General features: G+C 45.0%; 2 protein-coding genes across 5 annotated transcripts in view; one reads left to right on the top strand and one right to left on the bottom strand.

The window, feature by feature from the left end:
• LOC118361078 (sterile alpha motif domain-containing protein 11) overlaps positions 1–13,096 on the top strand; it is an 88,569-nt gene extending 75,473 nt beyond the window's left edge. For 3 of the 4 annotated variants that reach the window (XM_052482842.1, XM_035740826.2, XM_052482844.1), the window contains exons 8-13: positions 4,080–4,195; positions 4,698–4,776; positions 4,973–5,736; positions 7,218–7,348; positions 7,757–7,867; positions 8,431–13,096. In XM_052482842.1, coding sequence (XP_052338802.1) covers positions 4,080–4,195; positions 4,698–4,776; positions 4,973–5,736; positions 7,218–7,348; positions 7,757–7,867; positions 8,431–8,688 — 1,459 coding nt within the window. In that variant the 3' untranslated portion in view covers positions 8,689–13,096. The remainder of the gene's footprint in view (positions 1–4,079; positions 4,196–4,697; positions 4,777–4,972; positions 5,737–7,217; positions 7,349–7,756; positions 7,868–8,430) is intronic. The other variant, XM_052482843.1, reaches the window with a different exon arrangement.
• A 5,988-nt stretch (positions 13,097–19,084) lies between these two features.
• noc2l (NOC2-like nucleolar associated transcriptional repressor) overlaps positions 19,085–20,996 on the bottom strand; it is a 33,148-nt gene continuing 31,236 nt past the window's right edge. Inside the window, exon 19 of the mRNA XM_052482841.1 lies at positions 19,085–19,452. Coding sequence (XP_052338801.1) covers positions 19,310–19,452 — 143 coding nt within the window. The 3' untranslated portion in view covers positions 19,085–19,309. The remainder of the gene's footprint in view (positions 19,453–20,996) is intronic.

The following is a 20,996-nucleotide window of genomic DNA, read 5'->3' as shown; positions in this document are numbered from 1 at the left end:
AGAAGGAGCAAGATGGAGAGAGGAGCAGAGAGAGAGAGAGAGCGTGAGAGAAGCAGCGAGAGAAACAGAGAGATGGAGAAGGAGTGAGAGAGAGGGGAAGCCTCATCCATTTTAATGAGCTTCCTGTGTAAATGTGTTTCCGTGGAGCGAGAGCCGAAGGCGGCCGCGCGGCGCTCCTAATCCCCCCACGCTCCCGTCATTAAGGACAGCCCTGTCACACACACACACACACGCATGCGTGCACACACACACACAGATGCACACAGTATGCAGCCATTTACTATTAAATACACTAATATGCACACATGCACACACACACACACTGTCCCGCTGTGGGAAGGGGCCGCTGTCGCCACTCTGACAGGTCGTCACACATGAGTGAATCCCCAGGAGCCCCTGGCCTCTCTGCAGGCGGGAAGAGAAAAAGAAAGAGAGAGGGTGGGGAGAGAAGGAAAGAGACAGATAAAGCGAGACAGAGAGAGAGCGAGAGAGAGACTTGGGATGTTACTAGTGCTAGCTAGAGAGAGACGTACATTGAAGAGAGAGACATTGTTTAATGTAATATTGTGTTCTGAGACTGTGAAAGTGTGTGCAAAATGCTGTGTTGTTAAATGTTTGTGAACAAATATATTAACATTTAAAGTGTTTTGAACAGAAATACAATGGTTCATTGGATCAGTCTAAGTTTTAATAAATCCAATGAACCATTGAATTTATGTTAAAAATGTTCTATTAAGACTGCCCAAATGTGCCTAGTTCGTTTTTTAATAACTTTTCATGTTCAAAAATGTGCACTCTCCTCAAACAATAGAATGGTATTATTTCACTGTAAATTGGACAGTGCAGTTAGATTAACAAGAATGTAAGCTTTCTGCCAATATCAGATATGTCTATGTCCTGGGGAATGTTCTTGTTACTTACAACCTCATGCTAATCGCATTAGCCTACGTTAGCTCAACCGTCCTGTGGAAGGGACACCGATCGTGAAGAAGTTTTAAATCCACCACGCAAAAGACATCCAACTCAATATTAGGAAGGTGTTCTTAATGTTTTGTGCAATCGGTGTATATATTGTTGATAAAATAAGGAAAATGTGTTTATGGTTGGTTATATGGGAGTTTGTAAGGCACTTAATAGAATGCACAGTAAACTACACAGACAGGCAGAGCAAACTGGTTAATACATTATATATATATATAAAAGTATGTCGACACCCCTTTAAATTAGTGGATTTGGCTATTTCAGCCACACTCACCCATTGCTGACAGGTGTATAAAATTCAGCACACAGGGATACAATCTCCATAGACAAACATTGGCAATAGAATGGCCTTACTGAAGAGCTCAGTGACTTTCAACGCGGCATCGTCATAGGATGCCACCTTTCCAACAAGTCAATTTGTCAAATTTCTGCCCTGCTCGAGCTGCCCCGGTCATTGTGAAGTAGAAATGTCTAGAAGCAACAACGGCTCAGCTGCGAAGTGGTAGGCCACACAAGCTCACAGAACGGGACCGCCGAGTGCTGAAATGCGTAGGGCATAAAAATCGCCTCTCCTCTGTTTGGCGGATGCCAGGAGAACGCTACCTGCCCCAATGCATAGTGCCAACTGTAAAGTTTGGTGGAGGAGGAATAATCATCGGGGGCTGTTTTTCATGATTTGGGCTAGGCCCCTTAGTTCCAGTGAAGGGAAATCTTAATGCTACAGCATACAATAACATTCTAGACAATTCTGTGCTTTCAGCATTGTGGCCACAGTTTAGGGAAGGCCCTTTCCTATTTCAGCATGAAAATGCCCACGTGCACAAAGTGAGGTCCATACAGAATGGTTTGTTGAGGTCGGTGTGGTAAGAACTTGACTGGCCTGAATAGAGCCCTGACCTCAAACCCACTGAACACCTTTGGGATGAATTGGAACACCGACTGCAAGCCAGGCCTAATATCCCAACATCAGTGCCCGACCTGACTAATGCTCTTGTGGCTGAATGTTCCAATATTTAGTGGAAAGCCTTCACAGAAGAGTGGAGGCTGTTATGGCAGCAAATGAGGGACCAACTCCATATTAATGACCATGGTTTGGAATGAGGTGTTGGACGAGCAGGTGTCCACATACTTTTGGTCATGTTGTGTAGCCGCCACCTTCCCCCCAAATTGCTTCCTATAAAAGGAGAGAGAACACGTCTGGCGCCCTCTCTCCCCCACCCTTCTCCCTCTGTCTCGCTCCCTCCCTCAGTCTCTCCCTACTCCTTCCACATTGTGATTAGGCCTAATTATGGTGTAGCGGACGCCTGGTGGCCTCAGTCATGCAGCTTTAATTGACCGTTATTCATCTGCGGGCTAGCGCTAATGCTAGGCTAGGCTAGGCGACACAGGGAGGGGGTGAAATGAATGGAGGTTTGGCATACAGGGGCCCTAGTCTACTGTGGCTGTAGCACAGCGGCGTGGCCCAGTCTAATTGCTAGCCCCGAGGGATTAGGCCAGGTGATTACAAACTGGGCGGTGTAATTACATAAGCAGCGGCGGGGCCCTGGCTAGTGGGCCACAGGGTCACACGGCCCCGGCCCTTCCCCAAGATTAATTGGAGCTGCCACCAGAGTGCGAGGCACCGCCGGAGAGAGCGGTTATACGATTTGCATGAACATTTTAGCGACGGGCCGCCGATCAATAAATGGTTCTCACCAACCTCCCACCTCCGTTTCTCTCTCTCCCTCTCTCGTTCCTTCTCTCTCTCTCTCTCCCTCCCCCTCTCTCTCTCTTCCTCTTCCTCTTTCTCTCTCTCTCTCTCTCTCTTTTTTCCTCTCTCCATCCCTGTCTCTCTTTCTCCCTCCCCTCCCCTTCTCTCTCTCTCTCTCTCTCTTTTTCCCTCTCTCCCTTCCTGTCTCTCTTTCTCCCTCCCCTTCTCTCTCTCTCTCTCTCTCTCTCTCTCTCTCTCTCTCTCTCTCTCTCTCTCTCTCTCTCTCTCTCCTCTCTCTCTCTCTCTCTCTCTTTCCCTCTCTCCTTCCCTGTCTCTCTTTCTCCCTCCCCTTCTTTCTCTCTTTCTCTCTGTATTTCTTTCTCTCTCTCTGCTGTATGTGTAAGGATGTGTGCTGCATATCTCCAAAGCAGCAAACTGATGCTATTTAGCCCAATTGCACGATTGAGAGAGAAAGTGTGCGTGTGTGTATGTGCAGGAAAAGGCCTAAATGGTTTTGCCAGAAGACACATAGACAATCAACAGATCACCACACACCCCGTACCCAGTGACACTTCCACATGCTCCCTGAAACACACCAAGCTGAAGAACAGATTCTTATGTCTCTTCTTCTCCAACCCTTCACCAACCGCACATTTTTCCTCTTACATCAAATTCCCCTGTCTCCCCTGCCCCTTTGGGACGATTGACAGAGCAGGGAGAGAAAGAGAGAGGAGCTTTTCTTTGCTCAGAACAAGGACAAAAGGAGAAGCACATAATAGAGAGGCCTTTTCATAAATAGGGTTTGCAGGACACGGCCGCCTTTTCAATCGCTCAATGCGGCCCGGAGAGGGAGAGAGAGGGAGGGGCGGAAAAAAAAGAGAGAAGAGAGGAGGATTAGTGTTAATTAGAAGGTCCTTCAGCCCGTGGCCCCGGTCGAGACGCAGGGGCCGCCCCAGCTGTCGGAGCCTGACACACTCCCATTGTGTAGTCAGCCCTCATTATGTGTGTGTGCATGTGTGTGTAAGGGTGAGTATGCATGTGTGTGTGCGTGGCCAGCGCCAGTCACCAAAACACACCACAAACCGGATCCTGGAGACCCACTGTAGTACGTACATACAGGTTTTCACCTCAAACCAGTTTTATACTCAGTGCTTTCTAATATACTGTATAGTACTGTTACGAAACCAACTAGCCAGCCCAGCCTACGAATAAGTCTGCTCACATTATTTCTCAGGGTTCTAGGCCTGACGAACTGTTCCACAATCTGCCTGAATGTGTGCATTTAACGTGAAAGTAATAGCAGAGTATTCCAATTAAAAAATCCCAGCAATTTGTTTGACGGTTTCTAGTTTTTACTGTTATTTTCTGTTGGTTTTAATGTGGTGTGTTTTTGTTTGTGTGTCCGCAGGGAGATGTCCCATCCTCCTCCTCTGCTGTCCACCCAGAACGGCCCTCATATCACATTGGGACCCCACCTGCGGCCCCCCTTCTTGGCCATGCCCTCCTCCCTGTGCCAGTCCCCCGGTAAATCAGATGCTTACACTAGCAGGCTAACTACAGAAATGAATATGGGGCCTACACCTAATGACAAATTATATGCTAATGCTAGCAGGCTAACTACATAAATTAATATGGGGCCTACACCTAATGATAAATGACATGCTAATGCTAGCAGGCTAACCACAGCCTGCACTTATTAATGGCGAGTTAGATGCTAATGCAAACCAGAACCACAATTGGCTTATGGTAGACATTAGTTGTATTCCCACCAAAATTGGGAAATGGGAACATTTTTTATAGAATGACTGTGCCTATTGACCGTCTTGATTGAGAATCATGAATCAATCCTAACATTTATGTTTTAAATAATGTCATTTTCTTAGTAAAAATCAGATTCTTTGTGAGGCATTGATATTACACAGGGGGTCATTGCATTTGAATACTCCATGTAAACTGTATGTCAGAAATCTCTTAATTGGGGTGTGTGCTTATCGATGTGTGTTTTTTGTGTGTGTGTTTTCCTCAGGCTATGGTTTCCTCCAGCCTGCCCAAGCTGAAATGTTTGCCCGGCAACAGGAAATGCTTCGGAAGCAGAACTTGGCCAGGTTTGTCTTTGTCTTCTAATGTTGTGGTGCATGTGTATGTGTGGCTGTCAGTGCTGTGACGGGGTGTGTGTGTGTGAGGTTAATGCTGTAGTAGTGTGTGTCTGTATCGTAACTGTATGTGTGTCTGTATCGTTCTGTGTATAGTGTGTGTGTGGTACCACCAGCCCTTACCTCTCTTCTCTATGTCCGGTCCCAGGTTGGAGATGTCAGCAGAGCTGCTCAGACACAAGGAGCTGGAGAGTCTCCACAGGCAGCAGCAGCGTGCGTTGGGGGGTTCTGACCCCATGGGCCTACCCCACGGCCTCCCTCCGGACCATCCCGCCCTGCGCAGTCTCCACCACCTGCCCGAGGGACACCCCCTCCACGAGGAGCTGAGCCGACGCCAAAACGCCATGCTGATGCTCCGACACACCAGCACCCCTTTACTCTCCCTCAACCACCAGGGGCCCTCGGGGTCCACAACGCCCAAAGATACCCAGGGACAAGGCTCTGGGGCTGGGGCCGGATTGAGTAAGGGGGGCTCACGGAAAGGCCCCCAGCAACCCAGGGGGGGAGACCACCAAGAGAGGGAGGGCCGAGGGAGGGACGGAGATGCAGATGGGCAGGATGAAGAAATGAAGGACTCGGATAGCGAGACGGAGATGGGCGAGGATAGGCATGAGGGATTGTTTGCCAAGGCAACCGACTGGCATGGGCTTCACAGGGACAGGGGGAAAGAGAGCGGCGGGAAGGGGGGGTGTGACGGTGCCAAAGAGGCGGGTGAGGGCTCGGGTCGGCTTAGTGCCCCCTGTAGCTCGGCGGGTGCGGATTCACCACCCGGTCATCACCTCTTCACCCCGGGGCTGGGCAAGAGCGATGTCAAGTACCACTTTCCACCTGGCGCCATGCCTCCTCTGCCAGGGCTCCACGGCCAGTCGCTGCCCTTTGGATTTCCCTACACAAGCCCCTACTTCCACACTGGTGAGTAACACATACACATGCATCATAACACTGTCACCAATCAACTGTATGATACTTAGAAGTCACTCCCAACTGCAACCTGTAAATGCAATTTGGCTACCAGCCAATCACAACAGGCGTTACAACTGCTGCACCCGAGAGAAGTGTTATGCAACGATAACAGCCAAATACAATCTTAGTGATTGTCCAAACAGCATAAGTGGTCTTGTTGTGGTGCTATGAAGGCAGGGATGCGTTCAGTTTGGTTTGTACTCAACAACATGTTTCCCCAGTCATTTTGTGAGCAGTCCCAAAGTGAAGGTTGCTTGCTAGATAGCAATTTGGATTGCATACCAGATGAAAAGTAGTGCCACTGTCTGTTTGCAGCCTCCCATGAAATCAGAAGAAATACCGTAAATGAGCTTGTTCTTGGTCGGGTTTGAGCTGGGGGCCGGTAATACTCAAATAAGCCACAAGCTCATACCCCCCCTCTATCCACCGGTCCACAGAGAAAAAGAGTTTGGGAACCCCTGGTTAAGGGGATTTCACTTTTATGTAGTATTGCAGACTGTCCCATTTGAATTCACTGTAGCTTAAACTTGCAAATACACACAGAATTGCACCTTGACCCTAGAGCAACTCTTTTTAGGTTAATCAGATACCTGGTTTTAGTTGCCTATGTATAATGACTGTCATTAAATAAAGAGAACGTTTGAAAACACAGACAGAAACTGCTTAGGGAACCAGATGCAAAATGGCCAGGTTCACAGTGGGGGCCAAAACACACACACACACACACGCACGCACGCACGCACGCACGCACACATACACTAGCACACACTAGCACACACACACTCACTCTCACGTACACGCACGTACACATACACTAGCACACACTGGCACACACACACACTCACTCTCACGTACACGCACGTACACAGGCACACACTAACACACACTCTCACGGCCCTGGGCAGGCACATGAAAGTAATGAGCGTGGAGACCTCCCTCTGGAAGGGGCCCTGCCACTGACCCTTATACACACGGGGTTATCACCACAACCATATGGAGGGAGGGGGAGGGGCACAACAATAGTGAGAAACAGAAAACATGGATGAAGTACACTTTTAAACATGAGATAAAGAATCACATTCTTAAATGCAATTAAATATTTTGTCTATTCACACAATTGCCAAACAGCCACCAGGACAAAGAGAGAGTCAGCGGGAGAGAGAAAAAGTTTGTGCGTGAAAGAGAAATAGATATTGAGAAAGAATGGGAGAAGCTCTGTTGGGTATATGTTCGCTGTTTGTCAAGGTCTGTTCTGGGTAGTGTTCAATAGGCACCTAACGGAAGAAACCTGATAGAAACAAGGAGAGAACTACCGGAACTTGTTCAATAGGGAACGCTCATTTTCATTGTCCATTGCAAGTTTTACTACGGTGTGCCCTTAGAATAAGACTTGGTGATTTACAACCCCTTTCCCCATCTTTCTCACCCAGGCGGTATGGGAGGTCTGTTAATGGACAGTGAGGACTCTGCGGCGCCCCCGGTGGAGGACATAAGCAAGTGGAGTGTGGAGGAGGTGTGTGGTTTTGTGGGAGGCCTGGCCGGCTGTGCGGAGTACACACAGGTAAGAACCAGATCAGGATTCTGGTTTATCCACACTTTCAACCAGAGAAAGAGAGAGACAGGGGGAGAGAGCGGTCAGGGCGGGCTGGTGGAAGAGTAGGGTAGAGTATATTTTGTCACCTCAATCAGAGGTTTTACTACTATTTAATTATATAGCTATTTTCTCTCACAGCACCACGGCCCGCTCAATGCTATACACACTCATACACACACACACACGTCACTGTTGGAAATGAGAGTGGTGTGAGTGTTGGTTCAAGCTCTGTGAGCGTGTGTGTATGAGTGTGGGTTTGTGTGTGTGTGTGTGTGTGTGTATTTATGAGTGCTGGTGAGTGTATGAGTGAGTGGGTGATTGCATGTGTGTGTGTCTGTCTGGGCCCTGGCTGAAGTGGCTGTGTCTCTCCTGAAGGTGTTTCGGGAGCAGGCCATCGACGGAGAGACACTCCCGCTGCTCACAGAGGAGCACCTGCTCAACACCATGGGACTGAAGCTGGGCCCTGCGCTCAAGATACGCTCTCAGGTACACACCACTGAATGGCAACACACTGCAGAAGTGTGTGGTGTGTGTGCAGCCTCAAAGTCCAAATGTGCGTGTATGTGTAGACTGTTCTTGTGTGAGTAAACCTCAAGTGTGTGTGTGTGTGTGTGCGTGTGGGCGTGCGTGTGTGCGCGCGCGTTTGTTTGTTTGTGTGTGTGTGTGTGTGTGTGTGTGTGTGTGTGTGTGTGTTTGTTAGTGAGTGCTGGAAGCTAGTAGTGTGTCATATAGTTAACCAAAGCAGATAGATAGTGTAGCCCCTAAAAGTGAGTCCATTTGTCAGAACACAGATTGTCAGGCATACAGTACCATAGCCCTTACCCCTCTCCTCTCTCTCAGGCTGGTGGTACAGTAGAACACAAGGCTGCTTTCCAAACGGTACCGTCTTCCCTACATAGTGCACTACTTTTGGGCTTCTACGTCCTATGGGCTCTGGTTATAAGTAGGCCACAATATAAGGAATAGGGTGCCATTTGCGACGCGGCTTGTGACATGGTGAGCTGAGCGGCTCTAACTTCGGCATGTGGCATTTGCTCTCTCCCTCTCAGGTGGCGCGGCGCGTTGGCAGACTCTTCTACATGACCAGCTTCCCGCTGGCGCTCCCGGTACCGCCATCTGCCCTGCGTCCCCCGGACAGGGACCCCCTTCTGTCCGACAACCTTCTGGCGGTCCCACTGCGACCCCCCTCCGTCGCCAGCAGCAGCTCCTCTCCCTACAGCGGCCCTCCGCCCCCGCGTCACTCCTCCCCCAAGCAGGAGAACGGCTCCGCATCAGGGGTCTACGAGGGGGCCAAGACGCCCTCCTAGGACTCAACTGGCTGCACAGGGAACATGAACTGTAGAGGAGGAGGAGGGGTGTAGAGAGGGTTCAGAGAAACCCCCTTTAACAGACATAGAATTGTCCCCATTTCATGTAAAAAATTTAAAAACTACAACTAAAGAAAATGAACTGAACAGACTTCAACTTCAAGCTCCACTGTGGCTATAGCCAAGCAGAATCCAAAGACGTGACCGACAGTGGGCTGGAGGGAGAGACGTCATGAAGCGACAGAGGGAGAGAGAGAAAGAGAAAGAGAGAACGAGAAAGAGAGGGAGGGAGCAGACAGCTGGTCTCAGTCAGATTGCCAAAAAAAAGAGCGAAGCGCCACAACTACGACATTCTTCTGAGTGAGACAGACAGACGCTAACGGAAACTATTCCTTCCTGGGCTGAAGGAAGCCCCCCCTCTCGCTCTCTCTGCTCCACAACACACCCGGCGGCGCCCAGCACTTAAAAGGAAGACGCCTCTTCCCTCTTTTCTCTCACTCACTTTTCTCCCCACTCCCAGTCTCAGGAGCCCAAACAGCTCAGAGGAACTGAGAATTCCGGAGGCTGGAGCGAAAGGACTCAAAACCCCCTTCATTATTGCAACTATGCATTCCACAGTCCAAAACCAAAGATTACCGGATATGTGGAATCAGGACGATATTTCATGTTTGTTTCTGGTGTTTTATTTTTGGTTTGTTTTTGCTTTGTGGGAAAAAATGTGTAGTCTTAGGGAGGTGTGGTATATTAAGGAGAACAGTGGGCCAGGTACCATATAACTGTCTTTAAGAGACAAAGGGGGACTCTTTGAAAGGTGACAAAGGCACACAACGCAGTGTTGTGCCCATAAGCCAGCAGTCTACGCTGAGTTGTTTCTCTGACACGCCCTGATAAAAAAAGGGCCAAATGTTACTGATATGGGATGGTGACGAAACGGTGGCTTCGGCTCATAGAGCTAATGTCATTGGAAAATCCTGTTAACTACTGTGGGAGATACAAACACGCTGAATTGTACAGAATGATGCTTATGATGGAAATAAGGTTACAGATGTGTTTCGGGGGTTCATTAAATGTAGTTGCACGAATAACGTTTTCTTTGTGACTGAGCAAAATGTGACTTGCTTAACTTTTGGTGGTACTTTTCTTACGGACGTTTTTGTTGGCCGTTTTATGTTCTCCAAATTGTATATTATTAAAAGAAAGCCCCAATCTTGAATGCTACTTCAGCAGATTAATATGAGGGAATAATATTTATTAGGACTTTTGATGTACAGTGCCTTCCGAAAGTATTCACACCCCTTGACTTTTTACGCATTTTGTTGTGTTACAGCCTGAATTTAAAAGGGATTCAATTTAGATTTTGTGTCACTGATCGACACACAATACCCCATAATGTCAAAGTGGAACTATGTTTACAAATGAATTAAAAATGAAAAGCTGAAATGTCAAGTCAATACGTTTTCCACCCTTTTGTTATGGCCAAAATAAGTTCAGGAGTAAAAATGTGCTGAACAAGTCACATACTAAGTTGCATGGACTGTGCAATAATAGTGTTTAACATGATTTTTAAATGACTACCCCCATGGCCATAACCAGTTTCTTTCTTTTTTCCATTTAAATTATATTTGGAGAACAGTAATTACAAACAAAAATGACCCCAGCCATTGTCACCTTGGTGGCTATAAGTTCAACACATAGCCTATTATCTATACAACAGTAATGTCATACCCCTGAATGGGGAGAAATATGAGAAATGATTTACACTGACACATAGCAGCAGTGACGAAACAAAAACATTTTACATTTTTAAAACTGTAGAGTTTGCATTTTTTGGGGGGGGGTGTATTTTAATGTAGGCCTATAGGGAATATAGGCCATGTGGAGATGTTCATTGAAACATATATATTTTGTTTGTTTGTTTTAGTTCATTCCTAACATGTTTGATAAGATTAGTACAGGTGTTCTCAGGGTACCCCACATGGGGCCCCGGCCCCAAGTTTGAAAACCACTGTACTAACCTCTGCTTGCTTTCTTTCCGTCTCGGCCTCCTCTGCTTCCTCCTGCATGCATTGCAGCCTGCCTTAGCCTCACCACTGAGCGCTACATCACTACCTGTCTCAGTAGCCTACTCTCTGTAAAGCAAAGTTATTACGAGAACTTAGTAGTGTATTTTTTACTCCTGCTGAGGTAGGCTCCGTTTAACATTAGCTTCTTATTTCATCCTTCTAGCTGGCTTAGCAGTAGTAGCCAGAGCCCTTGAACGTTACTTGAATAAAAGTCTCTGCCGGCAGACAACTAACTGACTGACATAATCTATAATCAAGTATTTACCAGATGTGCACTCATTCTCCAAGAGTCCATTTTTGTTTGTTTGGGGGATGTCTGTAGACATAGCAGGAGTCGCGGGACGGTTTTAAAATGGCCTTTTGTCCAGCATCTCGCAAATACACTGTCAGCAGCATCTCTGACTCTCTCTAGCTGGCTACTTGAGCCGGCTGCGAGCTGGGGTAGTTCATTTCAGGTCTCAGGCACCCTAAAAAGGCAAATCAGGGAGGTAAATCAGGGGGACACAAGAGAACACAACGAACATACCACTGTTCATGATTCTGCTAATTTCCAAAGAGGCAGTGTGATTAGAATTGTCAGATCAATAATATAAGCACTCTGAGCTTTGATCAATGCAATAATTAGATTTTGACCCGTAACTGATTTTCTTTGTTGTGCACAAAATATATATATTTGTTTTTTCAAATGAGAAAAAAATGACAGAGGTCTGGACCTCTGTGTCCTCATATGTAGTTACGGCCATGACTACCCCATCTCTGTCACAGGAGGTTGGTGGCACCTTAATTGGGGAGAACGGGCTCATGGTAATGACTGGAGCAGAATTAGTGGAATGGTAACACATACGTGAAACACATTCCATTTGCGCCGTTACGGCCATTATTATGAGCTGTTCTCCCCTCACCAGCCTCCTGTGATCTCTGTACCCTATACATACAATTACTTGTAAAGGTCCCTCAGTCGAGCAGTGAATTTCAAGCACATATTAAACCACAAAAACCATGGAGGTTTTCCAATGGTTTGCAAAGAAGGACACCGATTGGTAGATGGGTAAAAAAAAAAGCAGACAAAGTCTAAGCCATTGGGGAGGGGGGATACTAAACTAGAATTGGAACTGCTAGTGTTTTAAGATGGTCATACCATGGATCATTTATCTATTTGGTTTTTAATTTTAGGACCTACAATTTAGGTCTACTTTTTTTTTCTTCATTATTTGATCAAATATTGAATTGAACCTTTTACCATTATAGCCCATAGAAACGCGTGGAGTAACACATTCATAAATGGCAAAAAAGACAGCAAAACATTTTATAACAAGGAATAAGGTTTGAAGTGTCTGTCCTATATACAGGAGATATAAGAAAGCTCGGGAAATATATATTGAACAAAAATATAAACGCAACATGTAAAGTTTTGGTCCCATGTTTCATGAGCTGAAATAAAAATCCTGGAAATTTTCCATACGCACAAAAAGCTTATTTCTCTCAAATGTTGTGCTCAAATTGGTTTACATCCCTGTCAGTGAGCATTTCACCTTTGCCAAGATAAGGCATCCAACTGTCAGAAACGCTCAACGACTTTTTTCTCTCCTCACTTGAATACTAGCAGTCAGTGATACGAGTAGTCAGAGAATACTCTTTGGAGTGTTTTCTCTGACTGTTGGATGGTGTGTGTTTGTAGGAGAGTGGACTCCTGGGGGCATGGTTCAGGTCAACACCAGCTGTCAAAGTGTGAGGTTGTGCCGCAGGCCAAGGCCTCCCTGCCTGTGGGGATAAACCTGACCCTTCCACACACACACACGCACACATGCACACACACACACACACACACACACACACACACACACACACACACACACACACACACACACACACACACACACACACACACACACACACACACACACACACACACACACACACACACACACACACACCTTTATCCTTCAAAGAAAACAGTTTCCACTGAAGCTGTCAAACTGACATGTATTGGTCACTGCTGGGATTTCATTGGCTTGGTCGTCAGCTCTTACTCAACTGGTTGCTATTGTGTGCAAGTGCTGTATGCAACAGGGTTTCCGTTAGCCGGAAGGCCTAATAGCCGGCTTCTGTACGATCATTTATAGTGCTGAGTGACCTAGTGCTTTTTGAAGTCTTTCGGTTTCAATTTAGATTATTGAAAAATAATCACGGTTTTATATTTCAGTTTTAATTATTTGGGTTGAATACTGTAACACAGAATAAAATAATAAATAAAAGTCTCATGATTGGTAGTGACTGCCCATTACTGCTTATCCCTTATTGACCATCATATATTCACATTACTTTAATAAAATATTTCAGTTGTTGTGTATATTACATTTGTTTTATTTGATATCTTTATTATTTCATTCCAAGTCATCAACTCATCTCTATAGAGCTACGACACAGGCGGTCTGACAAAAATAACTATTTTGTAGTTGTTCAAAGTAAATAAGGCAAACTTTTATGACTGCTGAATACCAACTATGAATCCCTTAGATCACGTATTTTCAGGAAGCGATAACTCGCGAAGCAACAGCTGCTCTCGATATCCCCTCAATATCAGCCATTCTTCGGTCTCTTCTGTAGAAGGCGTAAAAAAAACAAACAGACCAGACAAGTAGATGTGCAGTGGATTATGGTCACAAACTAGGTTTCCATCCAATTGGTGACAGATTTTCATGTGAAAAATCACCATAAAAACCATTTGCACATTTCTTCCATCAGAGATGTGTTTCCATCAAATTGACTTGTTGAGGATAAAAAGCTGTGTGTGATGACGTAGCGCACATAAAATACCTTTTCCGGTTAAATTCCCAATTACTGAATAAAAGTTAAATGTGTTTCCATTGCATTTTCAAGTCAATTGCAGGTTTTCTCCCCCCCAAAATTGCATTATATAGCGAGTGTGCCCTCTCTGGTAGTGGCATGTGTGCTCTAGCCAACAGCTTGAAGATACAGCCTACATCAGGGATGGGCAACTGGTGGCTTGTGGGTCGCCTCCATTTTATAGACCCTCGGAACAATTTCCAAAGACAAAATAATTATATATATACAGTACCAGTCAAAAGTTTGGACACACCAACTCAATTCAAGGGTTTTTCTTTATTTTTACTATTTTCTACATTGTAGAATAATAGGGAAGACATCACAACTATGAAATAACACATATAGAATCATGTAGTAACCAAAAAAGTGTTAAAAAAATCCAAATATATTATATATTTGAGATTCTTCAAAGTAGCCAACCTTTGTCTTGATGACAGCTTTGCACACTCTTGGCATTTCCTCAACCAGCTTCATGATGTAGTCACCTGGAATGCATTTCAATTAACAGGTGTGCCTTGTTAAAAGTTAATTTGTGCAATTTCTTTCCTTCTTAATGCATCTGAGCCAATCAGTTGTGTTGTGACAAGGTAGGGGTGGTATACAGAAGATTGCCCTATTTGGTAAAAGACCAAGTCCATATTATGGCAAGAACAGTTCAAATAAGCAAAGAGAAACGACAGTCCATCATTACCTTAAGACATGAGGGTCAGTCAATGCAGAAAATTTCAAGAACTTTGTGCAGCGCTATGAAACTGGCTCTCATGAGGACCGCCACAGGAATGGAATACCCCGAGTTCCCTCTGCTGCAAGAGGACAAGTGCATTAGAGTTACCAGCCTCAGAAATCGCCAATTAACTGCACCTCAGATTGCAGCCCAAATAAATGCTTCACGGAGTTCAAGTAACAGACACATCTCAACATCAACTGTTCAGAGGAAACTGCATGAATCCGGCCTTCGTGAACGAATTGCTGCAAAGAAACCACTACTAAAGGACACCAATAAGAAGAAGAGACTTGCTTGGGCCAAGAAACACAAGCAATGGACATTAGACCGGTGGAAATCTGTCCTTTGGTCTGATGAGTCCAAATTTGAGATTTTTGGTTCCAACCTCCGTGTCTTTGTGAGACAGAGTAGGTGAACAGATGATCTCCGCATGTGTGGTTCCCATCGTGAAGCATGGAGGAGGTGGTGGGATGGTGTGTGGGTGCTTTGCTGGTGACACTGTTAGTAATTTATTTATTTAAGGCACACTTAACCAGCATGGCTACCACAGCATTTTCCAGCGATACGCCATTCCATCTGATGTTTTTAACAGGACAATGATCCAACTCACCTCCAGGCTGTGCAAGGGGTATTTGACCAAGGAGAGTGATGGAGTGCTGCACCAGATGACCTGGCCTCCACAGTCACCTGACCTCAAACCAATTGAGGTGGTTTGGGATGAGTTGGTCCGCAGAGTGAAGTAAAAGCAGCCAACAAGCGCTCAGCATATGTGGGAACTCCTTCAAGACTTTTGGAAAAGCATTCCAGGTGAAGCATCATCATTTATTTAATCTTTAGCCTGCAATGACCACAACATGTCATTGCGTGACTCCCAAGTTTTCCACCTACATTTCTCACATAATTAATTTTACAGACACAAAAATATCCCACCTTATAGCATTTTTTGTTGTTGTAGACATTTGGAAAGTTGACCAACAAATCTTCTGTTTCCATCAGGCCTGTCATTACATTTTATTTATCTGACATGTACTTTACTCGCATAAAACGGTTGTATGGAAACCTGGTTACTGTGGTTAATTGCCACATGTAGAATATTGGCCTGTTGGAAATTACAACACCCTACTACATTGCACAGTTCAGCTGGATCTGATTTATCTCTAGAGAAACTGTGCAGTGTGTGCATTGAGCTCACAGTAAAAACCGAACGAATTGGTCAATTCGGTTTTTTTTAAACCCGAAAAAGAACCATCATTTCGGTTAATCACTCAGACATCCGAAAAGCTGATTTTACTGACCAATTGTCCCGGAGGAGAAGAACAAAAATCGATTGCGAAATAATGCTTTTTAGCCTATTCTTTGATGGAAATACCAGTCGATGTAAATACATTTGACTTTTCATGCTTATTGGTCTATAGGTTAATTTGCATCATTTTGAGGAATTAAATTGGCACATGTACAGTAGTACCAGAGCTGCTGCTACAGCATCTCAAACAGCAAATGCATAAGCAACGAATGGCAGGCTTCATCAGCGTGTCACACACCACTTTGCAATGAGCTGTAGGCAGTTTGCATTTTGAAAACATGTACTTAATTGTTTGAAACTGGAACGTTTCACTACATATTGAGGCATCTCTTACCTTGCTTCAAAATAGCCTAGCCAAAATCAGACCATATCCGTGGAGGAAATTATTTTATACTGAACAAAAATATAATTTCAAAAGATTTTACTGAGTTACAGTTCATATTAGGAAATCAGCCAATTGAAATAAATCCATTAGGCCCTATTCTATGGATTTCATATGACTGATCACAGATACATTTAAAAAAAACTAGGATCAGAAAACCAGTCAGTATCTCGTGTGACCACCATTCACCTCTCCTTCGCATTGAGTTGATCAGGCAGTTGATTCTGGCCTGTGGAATGTTGTCCCACTTCTCTTCAATGGCTGTGTTTGAAGTTACTGGATATTGGCGGGAACTGGAAAATGCCGTCGCACAAGTCAATCCAGAGCATCCCAAACATGCTCAATGGGTGATATGTTTGATGAGTATGCAGGCCATGGAAGAACTGGGACATTTTCAGCATCCAGTAATTGTGTACAGATCCTTGCGACATGAGGCTGTGCATTATCATGCTGAAACATGAGGTGATGGAGGTGGAGGAACGGTACGAAAATGGTACTTAGGACCTCGTCATGGTATCTCTGTCCATTCAAAGTGTCATCGATAAAATGCAATTGCATTCGTTGTCCGTAGCTTACGCCTGCCTATACCATAATTTCACTGCCAAATCGCTCGGTCACACGACGCAATACACGTACGTGGTCTGTGGTTGTGAGGCCTGTTGGACGTAATGCCAAATTCTCTAAAACGACATTGGAGGGAGCTTATGGTAGAGAAATAAACGTTTCATTCTCTGGCAACAGCTCTGGTGGACATTCCTGCAGTCAGCATGCCAATTGCACACTTCCTCAAAACTTGAAACATCTGTGGCATTGTGGGACAAAACTGCATATTTTAGAGTGGTATTTTACTGTCCCCAGCACAAGGTGGACCTGTGTAATGATCAAGCTGTTTAATCAGCTCCTTGACATGCCACACCTGTCAGGTGGATGGATTATCTTGGCAAAGAAGACATGCTCACTAACATTGATATAAACACATTTGTGCACAACATTTGAGAGAAATACGCTTTTTTTTTTGCTTATGGAGAATTTCTGGGACCTTTTATTTCAGCTCATGAAACATGGGACCAGCACTTTACATGTGGTATTTATATTTTTGTTCAGTAAATATAAACTTTCATTGTCCACTAGGCCTAACCAAAGGAACAATCGCCATAATATTAGCAACCCATGTTAGTTGTTGTTAGATCTCCCATCTTGCTAAATTTCTAACAAATATTTTATTCTCTATCACATAAAACTGCTATCATGTGCGGTGCGTTGTCATAGGCTAATGTTGTTTTCCCATTAATTGCATTTAAATTGGCGCGTATCCTACCGTCTTGTGCACATTGCTGCGCTTAGTTGAATAAATAGTTTAACATTTTAAACTAAAGTCTGATCTGTTTGGAATAGGCCATTTATTTTACGACAAGCGGACTAATTGAATATATAAACTTTTCTACTATGGGAGATAGTAACGTTAGACTGTAATAGGCTACTGATTTTGCTGTTCGTTACTCATCTAGTTGGCTGAGGAAAAGTAAAATGTCAATTCTAACATCATCAAAGTGCTCATGTTAATTTGCTAAGGACCGTTTAAATAAAGGTTGAAATAAATATATATTTTAAATCGTTCCAACCTCCACTTGCATGTTCTGTTAATATGAATTACCATAATCTAAATGTGATTTGTCATTCCGAGCACCGTGGGTGGACGTCCTAATCAGGTTATGCATCCAATGCACATGGGTCCGGTAAATGTTTCAAAATGTCCAGTAAATTAAAATGCTGATCAAATGTCGGGCACCAAATTTTCCTAATGGAAACCCTTTCATGCACACACCCTTTAAAACGGTCTTAAAGATGCACTGCAAAAAATATGAGATATTTATCAAGGAACGGTCTCTTTTGTCTGCTTAGAAAACCACGAGACAAATGTCTTGCTGGTAGGCTTTAGGTGGAATTTTAGCCATATTGCTCATACCTATCCAGTCCTTTCACATCTACACAAGTGCCTAGGGGTTGTTAATGAATGTTCCAATGTTACCTTGATACACTCACTACCAGAAGGAAGGAGAGTGGAAAGAGGGAAAGAGTGGAGGGGGAGAGCAGAGGAAGGAGTCCACTCTCCTTTTTATAGAGGCAGTCTGAAGAAGCAGTGGAAGGAGAGGAGTAATGATAGAGGCAGTGAAGAAGCAGAGGAAGGAGGAGAGGAGTAATGATATTAGAGGCAGTGAAGAAGCAGAGGAAGGAGAGGAGTAATGCTATAGAGGCAGTGAAGAAGCAGAGGAAGGAGGAGAGGAGTAATGATATAGAGGCAGTCTGAAGAAGCAGAGGAAGGAGAGGAGTAATGATAGAGGCAGTGAAGAAGCAGAGGAAGGAGGAGAGGAGTAATGATATTAGAGGCAGTGAAGAAGCAGAGGAAGGAGGAGAGGAGTAATGATATAGAGGCAGTCTGAAGAAGCAGAGGAAGGATGAGAGGAGTAATGATATAGAGGCAGTCTGAAGAAGCAGTGGAAGGAGAGGAGTAATGATAGAGGCAGTCTGAAGAAGCAGAGGAAGGAGAGGAGTAATGATATAGAGGCAGTCTGAAGAAGCAGAGGAAGGATGAGAGGAGTAATGATATAGAGGAAGTCTGAAGAAGCAGTGGAAGGAAATGTAGTGATGGTGCAGAAAATGAGGATTAAGTGTGTGTGTGTGTGTTAGTTGGCAAGGAAACAGACAGTCTGTGTTCCTGCTTCACCACCTGGGCAGAGAAGACTGGCAAGACATCAGACATGGCTGTGCCTGCCTGGCACACTGCTGCCCTGGGGCTGGAACCCCTCCCCCATACCCAGCACAGCCCACCATAGGATAGCACAGCCCAGCTATAGTATAGTCAAGCCCTTTCTTCTAACAAATTACATTTACTAAAGGCAACCCTAGTAAATGCACAGGAAACCCTAGTTCAAAACAGGGTAACAGGTGCTCATGTACTTGCACACGCACACTTATTGGCTACAACCCACCACACTTGTTCATTCACAATCCTGTACACTGAAATGAACAATGCATACATGCATCAGTAGTGTCTCACTAAGAAACAAACAAAGAGGTCTAGGAATTATATTTTATTTTATACAATTGCATGGTCGGTTTGTAATGTGCAATTGCATTAAGAACATGTTTGTACTGTACACATTGATGGAGCAAACCAAAACAAATTATAGTAGAAAGGAGTCCACAGGGAAAGTAGTAATGATTGAATGTACGGAAAGATGGGCTCCGAGCCAACACTCTTCTCTCCACCCCCAATCGTTGTGTGTGTGTCTTAGTGTGTGTCAGTCTTGGTCGGAGAGCTCCAGGTCTTCCACCAAGTCCTCGTCTCCTTCTGCCAACTCTTTCAGAGCCATGCTAGACAGCTGTTTGGGCGACTTCGAGGCTTTAGCCCCCTCTTTTTCATCATCACCACCATCATCATCATCTATAGAGACAGGAGAAAGAAGAGCATGAAAGAGGGATTCATTTAAAGGGGCAATCTGGGATTCAAACAATGCCAAAGTCAAAAAATCTGGGCCTATGTACCAATCCCTTGATTACCCTTTAAGTAGGAATTATTTTTGTTTTTCTTACTGATGTTATACAATAACTTGAAACATGTAGGCAACAAAATCACACCGCAAGACAATATCAGGCAGCAATGTATGTAAATAGCTTGTTCTGAAATGTGATTGGGATTAGTTCTGCCCAAAATGGGGTTCAGTGGAGAATATGGCAGGTTCCCTTTAGATGGAGTGAACAATATGTTGGAAGCTCCCCTTAGTTCAATTGGAAGGCTAGGTGGCACCATCACCATTTTGATTACACCCCATCAAATTCCTTACAGATCTGTCAACACAAAAGTGGTAGGAGGCTGGAGATCAATTCTGGAGCAGGCCTGTACGTGTCCTCTAATACTCACACTAGTGTGCAGACCCAAACCATACCGTAGTCCCTGTACGTGTCCTCTAATACTCACACTAGTGTGCAGACCCAAACCAAACCGTACCTCTAATACTCCCTAGTGTGCAGACCCAAACCATACCGTGTCCTCTAATACTCACACTAGTGTGCAGACCCAAACCAAACCGTACTCCCTGTACGTGTCCTCTAATACTCACACTAATACTCACACTAGTGTGCAGACCCAAACCAAACCGTACTCCCGTGTACTTGTGTGCAGACCCAAACCATACCGTACTCCCTGTACGTGTCCTCTAATACTCACACTAGTGTGCAGACCCAAACCAAACCGTACTCCCTGTACGTGTCCTCTAATACTCACACTAGTGTGCAGACCCAAACCAAACCGTACTCCCTGTGCGTGTACTCTCACACTAGTGTGCAGACCCAAACCAAACCGTACTCCCTGTACGTGTCCTCTAATACTCACACTAGTGTGCAGACCCAAACCAAACCGTACTCCTGTACGTGTCCTCTAATACTCACACTAGTGTGCAGACCCAAACCATACCGTACTCCCTGTACTCACACTAGTGTGCAGTGTCCTCTAATACTCACACTAGTGTGCAGACCCAAACCATACCGTACTCCCTGTACTCCTGTACGTGTCCTCTAATACTCACACTAGTGTGCAGACCCAAACCAAACCGTACTCTCCCTGTACGTGTCCTCTAATACTCACACTAGTGTGCAGACCCAAACTCAAACCGTACTCCTGTACGTGTCCTCTAATACTCACACTAGTGTGCAGACCCAAACCAAACCGTACTCCTGTACGTGTCCTCTAATACTCACACTAGTGTGCAGACCCCAAACCAAACCGTACTCCCTGTGTGCAGACGTGTCCTCTAATACTCACACTAGTGTGCAGACCCAAACCAAACCGTACTCCCTGTACGTGTCCTCTAATACTCACACTAGTGTGCAGACCCTCCTGTACGTGTCCTCTAATACTCACACTAGTGTGCAGACCCAAACCAAACCGTACTCCCTGTGTGCAGACGTGTCCTCTAATACTCACACTAG

The sequence above is a fragment of the Oncorhynchus keta genome, chromosome 28 (assembly GCF_023373465.1).
Source record: "Oncorhynchus keta strain PuntledgeMale-10-30-2019 chromosome 28, Oket_V2, whole genome shotgun sequence".
NCBI classification, from domain to species: Eukaryota; Metazoa; Chordata; class Actinopteri; order Salmoniformes; family Salmonidae; genus Oncorhynchus; species Oncorhynchus keta.
This window is presented reverse-complemented; position numbering and strand designations above follow the sequence as displayed.